The following is a 14926-nucleotide window of genomic DNA, read 5'->3' on the forward strand; positions in this document are numbered from 1 at the left end:
AGGTAAGTGACTACACACACAAGTGAGGAGAAAAAATTTAATTCCACGAGTCATCATTGGAAGATGAGCATCTAAGGAGACAAGACTCAATCACCCGCAGACAGAAACTGTCCAGGCTGCCCACTTAGGCATCTGGCCAAGTGCCCCCCCGGCTGCCCATAACCAGTCTAGAATAGCCCCAAGCTTGGGCTGCTTCTGTCTGCCTCCCATTCGCATGGCAACAAGAGATTGGAAAACTTGGCCTCCATCCGTATGATTGTTTTCACAAGGTCCACGCCCATTTTGGTTGACGGCCTACCACATGCACACGGCTAGAGACAAATTCTGGTGAGTGTCATCCAGCCTAAATGCGGCAGGACACAAGGTAGACACCACTGCTGAGACCACATATTCCAGGTCACAGAACTTCCAGAACAAACCGTCCAGCCTGGACATGGCAGCAGGCATCAGGCAGACACAGTAACTTGGGGCCAACAAGCATCGAGTTTGAGATCTCAGCCATACAAAGTGTTCCCATGACCAATAAAGCCAGCAGGACTTGTTGATACAAGGGAAACAAAACTTTTTTATAACCTGAGTCCATCCACTCCTCACAAATAGTTTCCAGACACCTACTCAAGCGCAAGGACAAGCAAGGAGGACACAAAAAATTGCATACATGTCCACAGATGGGTGAAGGCTCCCTAAATTTTGTGTTTTCTTTCAACCTTAAGAGCGAATATAGTTTATCTTCCATCTGCCTACTCAAAGCTGAAATCCACCCCCCCCCCCACCCCGCCAAAAAAAAAAAAAGTGTATTTCATGACGTGTAAGCTTTAACCCCACATCTTAACTGTCAAAACACCAAACAGTCAAAAACCTACTGTCAAATGAAGTGTAAGGACCAAAACAAGCTCCACTGTCCAGCCCAAGTCTCAGACCCCATGAGCTTTTTTATACTCTCCCAAACCAAAGAAAAAAGAAGAGCGTGTTTCACCTTTTCCTATGAATCCAATCAAGAGTTCTGCACAGCGCAGGGCAGGTTCATACACATTTTCAGGAAGCATCACATGTCCAAACCTTCCAGCAGCATACCCAACTTGCCTTGCAAGCTCTAGCTGCATTCAAACATCGAGTTAAACCACTCAGAAAGGACACAGCTTGCCAAGCATTTCTGCAAACTGCAACAGGCTTGCTTACACCACACATCACATTTTCTCCATATATCAACTAATATTGTATTTTACGTGCTTGTTGTGCATGTGCAAACTGACAGCTAAATTACCTGCAAATTTGTATCAGGCCCTTGAGTCCACCAGCTGGCACAAGCATCGAATTGCTGAGTCATAATTTCGGAATTGCTAAGATTCTGATAAGATGCAAAGCAGTAAGATCTCTCTCTCTCTCTCTCTCTCTCTCTCTCTCTCTCTCTCTCTCTCTCTCTCTCTCTCTCTCTCTCTCTCTCTCTGTTTTGGGGGCATTCATCACTCGACTCTTCAAACATAGAGATGCGCTTGAGTAAAATTATGCCACACGGGCAAAATCCACCTTAATGGGTCCTTGGAATTTGCCGACCGCGAGCTCCCCGAACCCTGAATCGCTTCCTTCCTCCATCGCTGCGCCCCTCTTTCCTCCTTCCCTGCGCCCCTCTTCCTCCATCGCTGCCCCCTCCTTCTTCCTTCCTCGCTGCCCCCTCCTTCCTTCCTCGCTGCCCCCTCCTTCTTCCTCGTTTCCTTCCTATCGCTTCCTTCGTCCTCGCTGTGCCCCTCATTCCTCCTTCACTGCGACCCTCTTCCTCCATCGCTGCCTGCTGCTTCGCCCCCTTTCCTCCTCCGCCTCCCCTCCTTGCCTTTGCCCCCCCATTTCGCCTCCCCTCCTCTAATCGCCTCCCATCCTTCCTCCGCCTCTTCCCTCAGCACAGCGCTGCTGTGCTGCCCCTCCCAAGTCCATCTTCACTTTGTGTCCAGCCTCTCCCCCTTTCTTCCCTTTTCTTTTTTTTTCTGATCCTTTTCCCTCCCTCCTTTCCTTTCCTCCGCCTCATCGCCTTCCTCTTCCCCTTGGTTCTCATTGTTCCTCATCCGGGTTCAAGTCGGCCTTTTTCTTCGATTAGCATCATGGCTAATCATTCTCCCTCGGCCGGGCGAACCATTGTTTTCTCCGAAGCCGAGCTCGCGGTCCTCTACACCGAAATTGAGAAAGACTCCAAAACGACCCTCATTGCCAAAATCTTTGGATCTCACCCGTCCCGTCTCCAAGCTCGGAATTGGGTCCAGGCGACTCTGCCCTCCGACCTCGCTCTACACTTTCAAGATGTCAGGTTGCTTGGAAGAGGTTTCTTCCAACTAGATTTTGATTCTAAGGACCCAGCCTCAGAGGTTTTGAAGGGCAGCCCTTTGCCACCATTGGGCCCAAGGAAGATATTCTTTCTTCCCTACTCCAGCTATTTTGACCCTGTTGAGGAAGACCGGAACCGTTTCCCGATTACTCTCAGATTTCCAAGTCTTCCGCGCGCATATTGGCCTATGTTAGAGGCCATCGGGTCTGCCTTTGGGCTTGTTCTTCAAGTGCCCCCCCCTTCACGCCTTGCCGAGATCTTCTGCCTAGGTGGTCACTGCCTCGGCGGATGCTGTCCCCCAAGGTCACGGTTCTTGCCCGTGACATTGAGCTCTTTGAGGACTATGTTTTGCTTCCGGGCCCTTGTGGCCCTTTGAAGCAATGTATGGAGATTGCAGGTAAACCCGATCAGTGCCGGGTTTGTCACCAACAGGGTCACTTTGCTCGAGATTGTCCTCGGGCTCGAGGTCGCAAGAGGCCTCGTAAGCGTGCCTCTCAGGTGCCACCTCCCTTGGTTCCTTCCCGTCCTTCAGTCCGCCAGGTGTGGCGTGTTGTCTCGCACGCCCGCCCCCCTGGTGCGATTGATGGGAAGGCTTCCTCGGATCATGTACAGATAGATGATGTTTCTGGTTAGAGGGATGTGTCAGCTGATGCATCTTTGCAGAGAGATGATATTTCAGATCAGGATGACTTTGTGGAGTCCTCTCTACTTGGAGGGGGTGATATGCAGGATGTTCAGCACAATGGGGATCATGTAATGCAGGATTTTCACCATGATGCCATTGCCCTTGATGCCCCGCAGGGCGAACAGGTTTCTCGTACATATGCAGGCACGGTGCAGAGCCTCGGACAAGGGCATGTTAGTGGACTTTGCACTGTGGATTTTCCCGTCCTCCAGCATTATGAGAGGCGTCCTCAGGCTGCCCATCGTCTTCTTAGATCGGGGGTCAAACTCTCTTCTCTTCCATGAGAATCGTCTCATGGAATGTTCAGGGCCTTGGAGGGCTTCCCACCCGTGGTAGGAAGCGCTTCTAAAGGACCAGCTTCACCCAGTTGTTACAGGAGGGTCTATGGATGTGCTTTTGTTGCAGGAACACAAATTGGATAGATCTCAGTGTGGCAAAACTGGTAAGATGCTCTTTGGCCACACCTTCTGGTCCGCGGCTGTTGGGACTAGAGGGGTGTTTGTATTTCAGTGGCAGCATCCATTATACCTCATGTTATTGGGCACGGTGTTATCATCCCTGCTAGAGCGCAGTGGATCTTGATCATGCATGAGGGTCAGAAATTGGGAATCTTGAATATCTATGCACCTAACGTGAGAGGTGAAAGGGTGGCCTTTTACGACACCATTACAAATGTCATTCCCCAGGTTGATCATTGGATAGTAGGAGGTATGGTTGAGAAACCTTCTGACAAGAAGGGTGGACGCGAAGGGGGTTTACACCCTTTGGAGCGAGCCTCATGGGAGAGGTTCACGCTTTCCTTTTTTGGCAAGGATTGCTGGACTGAGGATGACTTCCAGAGAAGGCCAAATTCCTTATCTTTCTCTTGGCATAACCGCAGGAGCGGGGATGAGAGCATCTTTGCACGTCTGGACAGGTTTTATGTGGATGATTGGTCCTTGGACAGAGGAGGCACCATTGCTATTATGCCTGGAACCACCTAATCCGATCATTGCCCCGTCGTTTTGTGTCTCGGGGAGCCTGGGGCTCGCTCGGCCTCTCCCCATATCCGTATCCCTAACTCTCTTTATCTAGATGCTGACATTTCCCTTGAGATCAAAGAGATATGGAGATCTTGTGATGCTCTTGATCCTCGTCATAATATTGCGCTAGCTCTTGATAGGACCAAGCATCATTATCATAGCATTGCCTTGTCTAAGAAGCAAGAGGCTCTGGACAAGGAGAGAGATATTAGGCGTAGGATTCCTGCTCTTCAGAGGGAACATGAAAAGCATCCACATGCGACTTGGATTACACAGACCTCTTGACCACAGTTAGAGCAGAGCTGCAGTTGGCCATGGACAGGAGGGCTGAGTTCGCCTTTCATGCGAATGAGGCCTTTTGGACTCAGATGGGTGGCAGATGCAACAAAGATTTTTTTTCAGCACACCAGCCTTCCCATAGCAGGGACTCTGTGAGGTACTTGCACGATTCACAGGGTGAGGTTCAGATTGAGCCTGATAAGGCGAGGGATAGTGCTCAGAATTTTATCAGTCTTTGTTGATTGCAGAGGTGCCCTCCCCTCAGAGAGATGTGGCACCGCAGAAAGTTTGGGAGTGCATGCCCAGGCTCATTACAGATGCTGTGTGTTTCTCCCTGGATGCCCCTTTCTCGAAGGATGAATTCCTTCACGCTCTGCATGCTCTTTCCAGTGGCTCATGCCCCGGGGATGATGGTCTCTCTCCCACCTTCTTTATTCTTTTTTGGGATCATATTGGAGATGCTATCACTGTTGCCCTTCAGGAACTGTGGGTGTCGGGTATGATGCCTCCATACCTCACGGAGGGGCTGATTCAGCTTATCCCCAATCCCCTGCACAACAGTTTGCTCTAGTGCTCTTAAGCATTAAAAGCAAACTTCATCACTAGAGTAGGAGAAAGCTAGACTTGGCCTTTAGAGCGTTGGTGGTTAACCAAGTTTTGCTAGCCACGACTTGGTTTATCGCTTCGTGCTCGATCTTTCATAAGGGCTGCATTGGATAGCTTTGTCGCCTTATTCGGAAATTTTTTTGGTCAGGGCTTGATGGAAATGCACACACCAGGACTAGAGTTGCTTGGGAAACCATTATCAGGCCTCAGCACGAAGGGGGATTGAATATCATTGACCCTGAGGTGCAATGTAAGCTAGTTGTTACGGGCTTCCTTCCAGGCTCTGAGCCGTGGAAGGACTTTCTCATGCAGCAGATCATGAAGTGTGTCCCTGTTCGCGGAGGTGACTGGACTCTCAGCTCACGCTTTATTTTTTCGGATGCAGTTCACCGCTCCCCTTCACCCCCCCGAGTTAGGTCCCTCCTACGGGCCTGGGACTGCCTGGTACACATCCCCCCCGCGTTCAGCGGAGGAAGGTAACCGGCAGCCCATTCTATGGAATGATTTGATCTTAGATGTGCATGGTAGGCCTCTTGGGGTAGCTATGCATATTCTTTGGGCTGGCTGAGAGACGCTTTGCCCCACAGTGTTGGCTTGGAAGAGGTTTCAGAGCCTCACCGAGGTACAGAGATTGGATCTCACGCAGCATTTGAGAGGCTCGAATCGGAGGATTGCACAGATTGACGCAGCCATTCCCAACCATTGGATTACTGGATCTTTCTTGGAAGACCGTCATCATTCTTGGTTTGGGGTTTTTTCTGGGACAGGTGTTCCTCTTCAGGTTATGGGTCTCCCCTTGCCTAGGGAGGATGATGTACCGGTCTTTTTTTCTGTACAGGATGGATGGCAGTTGGAGAGATGTGACGTGCAGGACCTTATTGAGGGCCCCCAGATTTGTCCTGTCAGAGTTGTTGGCAGGTTAGGGAAGCACGTCTTTGTTGACCCCCCCCCCCCCCCCCCCAAGGGATGATCACATAGAGTGTTAGCCTTTGGTTGTATGGTGGCTGCCCTATCAGACATTTGCATTGGGACCCCGGTGAGTGGGTGTGGAAGGATGCTTGTAACCCCTTGAAAAGCATGCCTTTTTTCAGTTATACGGTACGGAATGCCAGACATCTTATCTTGGGACATATGCAGAGTGTCCCTACTCTTAGACCCCATTGGGAATCTTACGGCATTTTGACTGACATTCAGAGGGTTTTTTGGCGGAGATTGTGGAATTCTTATAGGAAGCCACAGATTTCCTCCTTTATCTGGGTTTCTCTTCATGGTGGTCTGGCCACCAATCAGTCGAGGTCAATTATTGCCCAGCATGCCCTAGATTTTCAGGAGTTTCAGAGTCAGTTTACCATTGTTTATGGGGATGAAGGGAAGCACAGAGGGTTTGCTCTGCAATTGCACACCTCTTTGGTAGATGCTATCATTTCTTTTGGTTCTATTATTTGGTTGACACAGTCTGGGCCACAGCTGAGATTCGAGGGGACTGACAGGAGCTTGGCCATTATGGTTAGGCAAGGAGCTGCTCGGCAGTGTTGTCTTCAGGATTTCCCACTTTCACACTTTGTCCCTCCAGCACAGAGGTTAGACAGTTCTTGGAAGGCTAGATGCACCGAGGCTATTGAGGGTACTCCCATTCTTGTTTCTCAGTGTCTTTGCAGGATTTGGAGTGATATTATTCACACCATCATGGCTACATGGGCCAGAATCCAGGGATCTTCGAGGGCTGCGGAGAGGAAGCGCGGCCAATTTATGAGAGAGTGAGACATTGGTATCTTTTTCACATCCTCTCATTCGGGACCCTACTGGCAACACAGGGCTCCTGATTGGTTGAGATCTCCACCTTTCTTGGTGTGAAATCTCCATTTTGTAAAAATTTTTCATACTTAATAGAAGTCTCCTTTCTATAAAATAAAAAATAAAATTATGCCACACTAGCTTGCTAGTTTTACCCTTCATAGTAATCGAAGGAGACTTTTTTTTTTTTTTGTCTTGTACTAGTTTGTTGGTCCCATGGGTCATATTTGGCCCCCACCAGTGGATGATAATACAATCTTCTTCTTCTTCTTCTTCTCTCTCTCTCTCTCTCTCTCTCTCTCTCTCTCTCTCTCTCTCTCCACGCCTATACCAGAGAGAGATGACAGAGATCAGAGCTCAGTTTCACAGAGAGGGTGCGGAGCGACTGGCTCGCTTCAGAGCACACCCAGGCATGTTCTTCAGGGAGCTGTGGACACCCCCTTCATTGATGTATACCATTTTATACCCCCAGTATGGTACAGGATGGAGCTAGCTAGGTTGCATATCATGATTGTATACTCCATGCGTATAGCTTTGCATTCTCCTAGTAGTAGAGCTCCACCCCCTTCACCACTCATTGTACTTATTGCACACCCAGATTCAGCTTTTTTAGTTCAATACTTTTTCATTTTGTTGGGATGACAGAGGATACCCCATACAGGTACACCGATTTGTCTCATAGGCCGAGTTCGGTCTTTTGGAAGATGTTAATAAAATCTTTCTTTCTTTCTTTCTTTCTCTCTCTCATGCAGTACGATGCGCTATTGGTCAGATTCGCACATCCTCACACCAGCTTGAGATTGAGATTGGCTGATATAGAGGTATACCAGCTGAGGCCAGGATATGTCGAGTATGCCATGGGGAGCTAGAGACAGAGCTGCATTATATATGCCATTGTACTGCATACTATGAGATATGTGGTCGTTTCCACTGTTTATTCAAAGAGGGTTTTGGACCACTTTCCAGAGTCATGGGGTACCAGGACCAGAGGTGTTTGGGATTCTTCTTGCTTGAGCTGCGGAGATATAGAGATAGCTTGCTTAGGCGCACAGAGAGCCAGACTCAGAGGCACATTACAGACTTCTTTAGTCCAGCCATCACTGCGCCAGATGGACCACAGCAGCAACTGTAATAGATCAGCCCCATTACCCTCTCCACCCGATCCTCGACCCCACCACCTGTACTTTTTTCACTTCGAGTATACTAGAGAAAGCTCTAAGAGGCTATATCATGGGAGATCTAGATCATACAAGGACAGGAGGTGAGCACTTCTTTTATGCCTCTACCACCATAGCTCCTTTCCTTGCACATCTCTTCAACAGGGCACTTGTAGAAGGCTTCCCACACACATGGAGCATGAATATCATTACCCCCATTCACAAATTAGGTGACCCGATGGACCCCGGGAACTACACGACTCTCATGTTTTGCCATATTATGGCCAAGATATATGGATCAATACTTGAGACAGAGCTCAGCTCTCTAGCCGAGAGGGAGGGTCTTCGTGCTCCAGGACAAGCTAGGTTTGGCAGTACGCACACTAGATCATATCTTCACCTTGAGGAGCCTATTGAGCAGGCCAAGTCATGGGAGCAAAGACTCTATTGTTTGCCACGGGCCCGGCTCCTACAGAGATTGCAGACTCTTAGGGTGCCTTTAGATATGATCTAGGGGATCATTGCTTTACATGAGAGAGTGACGGGACGAGCCAGATGCCCAAGTGGTCTCTCAGAGGAGATACATAGTACTATGGGGGTGAAGCAAGGCTGCCCACTCTCCCTGACACTCTTTGGCCTGTGCATAGATGAGGTCACGGACTTCATAGACAAAGGAGGAGGGAGTGGTGCATCACTCTCAGGGGTTTTCGTCACTTTACTACTCTATGCGGACGACATCATTCTGATGACTGACTCGCAGGAGGGACTGCAGCGCCACATGGACGCCTTAGATGATTTTTGTACACAGAGAGGCCTTTCAGCGAACCTTGGGAAAACCAAGGTCATGATCTTTCACACTTCCAGACGGGTTATGAAAGATACAATGATCACATATAGAGGCAGTCAGGTGGAGGTGACAGAATCATATGTATACTTGGGTATTACCTTCACTAGTAATGGGAGTCGTTTCTCCATGAGACAAGCATCACAGGACAAGCTCACCCGAGGTTATGCTGCCCTTGCATTGATGGAGCGACAATGTCATCAGGCTCACTTCCAGGATCCTCGCACCAAAGGATGGCTATTTGACACCTTAGTCACCCCAGCTATGATGTATGCAGCACCGGTATGGGCCCCTAACCTCTCCACATATGATTGACGTCAGATGGAGAGTCCGCAGATCCTCATGATCTTCAGGATGATCCTCAACAAACCATCAGTACCACATCGTCAGAGGAGAGCTTGCAGTGCCCCCCATGATGGTAGAGGCTCTATTTCAGACCATAGCCTACATCAGACACATCATAGCCATGGGTCAAGAGAGACAGCCCCACTTAGCTCACAGAGTATTGCCACAAAGGGCCATCACCCATCATGGTATGCAAAAATAGATGAGTGGTTCTCAGCACATGGGCTCGACATGGACTGATTACCGCCCTTCCAGTATGATGATGACTCCCCATACTTTACACTCTCCCGAGAGGAGAGGAATAGAGTTCTAAGACAAGATTTGATCCAGATGCACACCAGGGAGACTTGGTCAGGCCCCCTTCCCAACGAGATGCAGTACTACAAAGATCATTTCCTTAGATTCACAGAGGATGGATTTGTCAAACGCCCAAGCTACATGGATGTACACATGTCTCACGCTATGAGGGTGAGTATTGGTCAGATCAGAGTTTCCTCTCATACTCTGGAGATTGAGGCAGGGAGAGCAGCACAAACCCCTAGAGAGGACAGAGTATGCAGATTATGCCATAGAGAGACAGAGTCAAAATGCCCTGTATATTAAGAGATCAGAGGGAGATACCACTGCTTATTCAAAGAGGGTTTTGGCCCACTTAGCCGGGTGATGGAGTATCCTGATCAAAGACGCCTAGGCCTTTTCCTCCTTGAGCTACACCGACATAGAGAGAGGCTTCTAGAGGTGCCGAGCCAAAGATCCCAGCAACTAATCACCAGCTTCTTCGGGCCTATCAGCGAACCACATCCCCCTCCACCTACATCATCTACCTCTACACGAGGGCTCACACTACAGAGAGCCTTGGAGATCAGAGTTGCCAGGAGGCCGCGACTACCCAAACGCAGGCCACCACTACTCCATCACGCCCAATCTGCCCATATCGAGGCACAATACCGCAGAGCTACAGAGGAGAGAGTCCAGAGGCTACATTAGGGCACAACAGATGTGAGAGTCCTCCTCACCCCATGCCCCATGTATGATGTACTACACTCCACCATCTCCACCATAGTTGGTAGAAGTTTTTAAAATGGGAAGTATTATACGAGTTTTATACTTTTAAAAACGTTTTTTATTTTTGGAGAAGTTTTTAAAATAAGCTTTTATTCATTAATTTTTTTGATGCAGATGGGGCAGAGCCGGTACCAGAAGGGCCAGGGGCACAGGCGGGAGCAGGCTGCAGCAGAGGGGACAAAGGCGGGAGCAAATAGCAGGGGCGGGAGCAGAAGGGGCAGGGGGCAGCAGATGGTGTGGGGCAAGGCGGGAGCAGAAGGGGCAGGCGGGAGCAAATGGTGGGGGGCAAGGCGACAGCAGAAGGGGCAGGCAGGAGTAAAATGGGGCTGAGGCGGGAGTAGTAGAAGGGACAAAGGCGGAAGCAGATGGTAGGAGGGCAAAGCGGGAGCAGAAGCAGCAGGCAGGAGCAGATGGGACAGAGGCGGGAGCAGAGACGAAGGCGACAACACAAAAACGTTAGGGCAAAATTTTCTTTTTTTTTTCCAAGAAAAGATCCTTTCATTAGTTATATAAAAACGCCCGTAGGGCTACAAAAGATCTCTCCTGCTCATAAGAGAGACAGAGCAGTGAATACAACATGGCAGCCCGGGAGAGGGAGACTCTCCCTAGGTGCTGCAAAATACAAGCATCAGTACAAAGAGCTGAGAGGCTAAATCATACAATAGGGGGGGGGGAAGAGCCAAACAGGTGGCCTCTAGTGCCAACGGGGGGATCCCGTGTGTAAGGTGTAGAAAGGGCCACAGCGCCAAGTGGTGTGAAAGGCCTGGCGCCGTAAGATCGCCTCATCCGAGTCTCCCCGGATGCGGTCGTACTGTCCTCGCAGGGTGTGGATCAACTCCTGCCAAATCCCCCGTACAGTCTCTGCTGGTGGCTCCAATCTCCCCTCAAAGGCCGTAAAGCACCGGGCCCTCCAGGTGAACCACATGGTGAGGCTGCTGAGGAGCTCCCATCGTAAATCCCTCTCCTGTGTCCAGCTGGCGGACGAGAAATCCGGTGCCGGAACCAGGCGAGGCTGGCCCCTAATAAATCTGATGGCCTGACTGCCCTGCTCCATCTCATAGCCCATAGCAGGCCCTGACGAAGTCGACCAAGCAGCGGCACCCCACGTAAACATACCCTCTGGAGAGAGGGGGGCCAGAATACGCAGCATCCGCAGCCAAATCTGCTGTGCCTGAGGGCAATCCCAAAGGCAATGTCTCTGTGTCTCCATAGGGTGGCCGCATCGGACGCAGGCCGCCGGAAGACCGCCGTAAACAAGCCAAGTGCCAACTGCTGAGCCCCTGTGTGGGCGACCAGCCACTGAAAAGTCGAGATCCTGCGGGCCTGTCGACTCGCCCAGAGCCGAGCCCAAAAATCCTCCAGGCACTCCTGTGAGAGTCCCTGTAGTCGCCAATGCCCCGCTGCCGCTGGAGAAACCGTCCTCCTCGCCGTCAAAATATGCCGCCCCAGCCGAACAGTATACTGGAAAAAGGTGATCTCTGTGGCCTCAAGGGATGCATAAGGATCATGCCACTCGTACTCCCCGGGGTCCCACTGTAGCCGGGCCAAGGGGCGCGCTGCATATGCCCATATGTGCCAATCCGGGAGCACATCAGGAGGGTCGGGGTCAATATGCCACTTCCGAGAAGCGACGGCCACTACCCGAATCCTCTGAAAGGTGCACTCTGCAACCAAAGGCGACTCCACCTCCACTCTCTGGAGTCTGCCCTCATCCTGAATCTCATAGTAGAGGCATCTGCCATCCTCAGTGCAAGCTCTGACAGCAATCAGGATCTCCAACTGTGTAAAGGCTCCCATCCACCGTGGGGCCACTGGCTCGAGAGGCGTGAACCACTCCTCTGTGAGTGCCTCCTGAATATCATACCTCATAATCAACCCCCCTCTGAAGTGACTCAGCCTCTCCACCTGGATCTCCTCTGGTAGACTGCAGAAAGCCTGCCAGACTCCAAAACTACGAGCTAGGCCTGCCGCTAAAGGTCCCCAGGCTAGACGAGGCCGAGAACCCAGCATATGACCCTGCTCCGTGCGAACCGCTGGGCTCCAGATGAGCGGCTGTCTCGCCCGCTCCTCAACACAAGAAGGAGGTCGCTGAGAGAGCCCCGGTCTCAGCAGCTCCCAAGCTCTCAGGATACTCAAAGCAAATCTGTCCTCCCATCCTCTACTGAGGCCTGTCCTCCTCATCTCAATGAAGATCCAGCGAATCTCTGGTGCCCAAGTACCCCCTGCTGGGGGCGCCCGAGCCTGCAGCCGCTGCAAGAGGAGCTCTTTCCAAGGCTCAGTGCCTGGAAGCAACCCCCGAACAATAAGCTTCCCCAATAAGGCTCTACTATGATCGACTGGATCTATAATGCCCAAACCTCCCTGAGCCAGCGGAAGTGTAATAACTGCCCATGCACCCTTTGCCCGAGCTGGCTGACCGTCCCGCCCAGACCACAGAAAGTTCCTGATCAACCTCTGTACCTGGCTGATGCAAGAGCTCGAGAAAATCCAGCAAGACGTAATGTACCACATGGTCGCTAACAGCACCTGATTTGCCACCACCACCCTCCCAGCCAAGGATAGTCGAGCTGTACTCCAATACAATAGCTTCTTCCGAATGCTCAGAAGAAGCGGGGCAATCTGCTGCTCAAGTGACAAATCTAGGCCAATCTGGCATCCCAAATACCGCACTGCTGTGCCTGGAGGAATCCATCTAAAACCGGGGTCCGAGCTCCATGCCGGAGTGGGAGCACTACTGATCCAAAAGGCCACTGTCTTGCACCAATTGATCAATGCTCCCGAAGCTGTACTAAAAACCTGGAGCGACTGCTCAGCCCGAATAAGATTGGCCTCTTGGCCATGCAAAAATAAGCCCGTGTCGTCTGCAAACTCAGCATCAAGCAGGTCCCCCGGACTGGGAGCTGAAGTCCTCTCAAACCAAACTCCTTTGCCGTCAAATACATACTCATAGCCTCCGCAAAGAAGAGAAAAAGGAAAGGGGCGAGAGGACACCCCTGACGGACTGATCTGGTCAACTCAAAACTCGGCCCCCGTCCTCCTGCAATCAGCACCTGGCTGCGAGCTGTGGAATACAGAGCTGCCACCCCTCTGATCCATCCTGGCTCAAAGCCCAGGCGAAGCATAGTGCCCTCTAAGAAACCCCAATCAACTCTATCGTATGTCTTCTCAAAATCGAGAAGCATCACGACCAAGTCCTCGCCAAGAAATCTAGCTCAGGCCGTCGCCTCCCAGAAAGTAAAGATGTTGTCAAGGATACTGCGCTCCTTGACAAATCCTGTCTGAGTAGCATGAATCAACTCCCCCAGGAAGGGCTGGATCCTCAAACTCAAGGCCTTTGCTAAGACCTTGTAGACAGTATTGAGGATCGTAATAGGCCTCCAATGCCGAATATCATCTGATACTCCCTCCCCCTTGAGGATAAGATAGATCAAGCCCTCTAAAAAGCTCTGCGGCATCACCCCAGTGTCCAAAACATGCTGAAAGCCCCTGCGGAGGCCTGGCCCCAAAAGGTCCCAATAGCGCATAAAAAAGGCCGGCGTCAGTCCGTCCTCCCCTGGGCAACTATGTCGCGGCAAGACCCTCAAGGCCTCGGCAAGCTCAATCTCTGACAGAGGCACACCTAGAACTGTACGCATATGGTCTGTGACCCTCCTCTGCACATGGGCCCACACAGTCTGTCTGCAAACATCTCGATCCTCAGTGGCTGGCTCCGCTGAAAGCAGGTCACTATAAAATGCAGTGGCAATGGCTCTGATCTCCCCGAGCTCAGTAGCTACCGATCCATCCGGTCTACCAAGCTGGCGGACTCCTGCTCGCGCATGACGGGGTCCAGTGATCTCAAAAAACTCTCCAGTCACTCTATCACCAAGCTGCGTCCACTGAGAGGCATGACGACGATAGTAAAACTCATGTCTCTGCTCCTCTACCTCTCTAACCTCCTCGCGTGCCTGGCTCAGCTGGGACGCCACCCACTCACATGTAGGCTGCTGCTCCTGAAGGCGCTGTAGTGAAGCAAGGCTGCGTCTCAGCCGTTGCTCCCGCTCGCGAATCTTTCCCAGTCGTGTCAAAGCTGCAACGTGTAGAAAAGAGCTAAGATCGATGAGTCCCTGGGCACACTGGCCCGCTGCATCCTGGTCAGAGCACTGACTATCATGCCAGATCCTCTCAATGTCCTCAGCGAGACTGGGATCTGTAAGTACCCTCTCAGGGATCCTCAACTGCAAGCTGGGCTCCCGTGTCCCCTCCTCCAATGTCAATATAACTGGCGCATGATCTGAAAATGAGGTGCCAGCGAGAATGCCGACGGAGCCCCCTCGCTCCCCTAACCAGTCGCCCACATAAAAGCGATCAATCCGTGATAGATTAGTCCCTCCCTGCCGGCGATCCGACCGAGAGAAACTAAGACTGTCCTGAGATCGGGAGAAAGCCCCATGCTGCCATGCATCGGTGATCCTCAGTGACATGCAAAACCGGTCCCAAGCTGCAAGCTCCGTGCCGTGCACTGTAACATGACTACCTCCCACCCTATCTGCCGCGTCCTCAAGCATGTTGAAGTCTCCCCCGACACACCAATGTGCGGCCTCTGGCAATGCATCTGTAACCTGAGTCCAGAACTCTGCTCTGGCACTAGCATGATTGGGCGCATAGATGTTGAGCACACCCAATAGCTCATCATGCATCCTCAGAATGACATACTGTGCTCTACCAGGCACAATGATCCCTCGATCCACAATGGCCTGCCGCCATACATCTGCAATGACCATGCATACTCCTCCCTGTCCACCCAAAGGACCAAACCCTGCAGACCAAAAAGTG

General features: G+C 51.2%; 1 protein-coding gene across 2 annotated transcripts in view; it reads right to left on the reverse strand.

Moving 5' to 3' along the window:
* LOC147627606 (bifunctional dethiobiotin synthetase/7,8-diamino-pelargonic acid aminotransferase, mitochondrial-like) overlaps positions 1 to 14926 on the reverse strand; it is an 83750-nt gene that overhangs the window by 44673 nt on the left and 24151 nt on the right. For both annotated transcript variants that reach the window (XM_086814513.1, XM_086814512.1), the window contains exons 4-5: positions 1265 to 1348; positions 977 to 1097 (exon numbers count right to left, since the gene is read on the reverse strand). In XM_086814513.1, the coding sequence (XP_086670639.1) occupies positions 977 to 1097; positions 1265 to 1348 (205 nt within the window). The remainder of the gene's footprint in view (positions 1 to 976; positions 1098 to 1264; positions 1349 to 14926) is intronic.

This window comes from Cibotium barometz, chromosome 20 (genome assembly GCF_041138505.1).
Source record: "Cibotium barometz isolate CiBa-2024 chromosome 20, ASM4113850v1, whole genome shotgun sequence".
Taxonomy (NCBI): domain Eukaryota; kingdom Viridiplantae; phylum Streptophyta; class Polypodiopsida; order Cyatheales; family Cibotiaceae; genus Cibotium; species Cibotium barometz.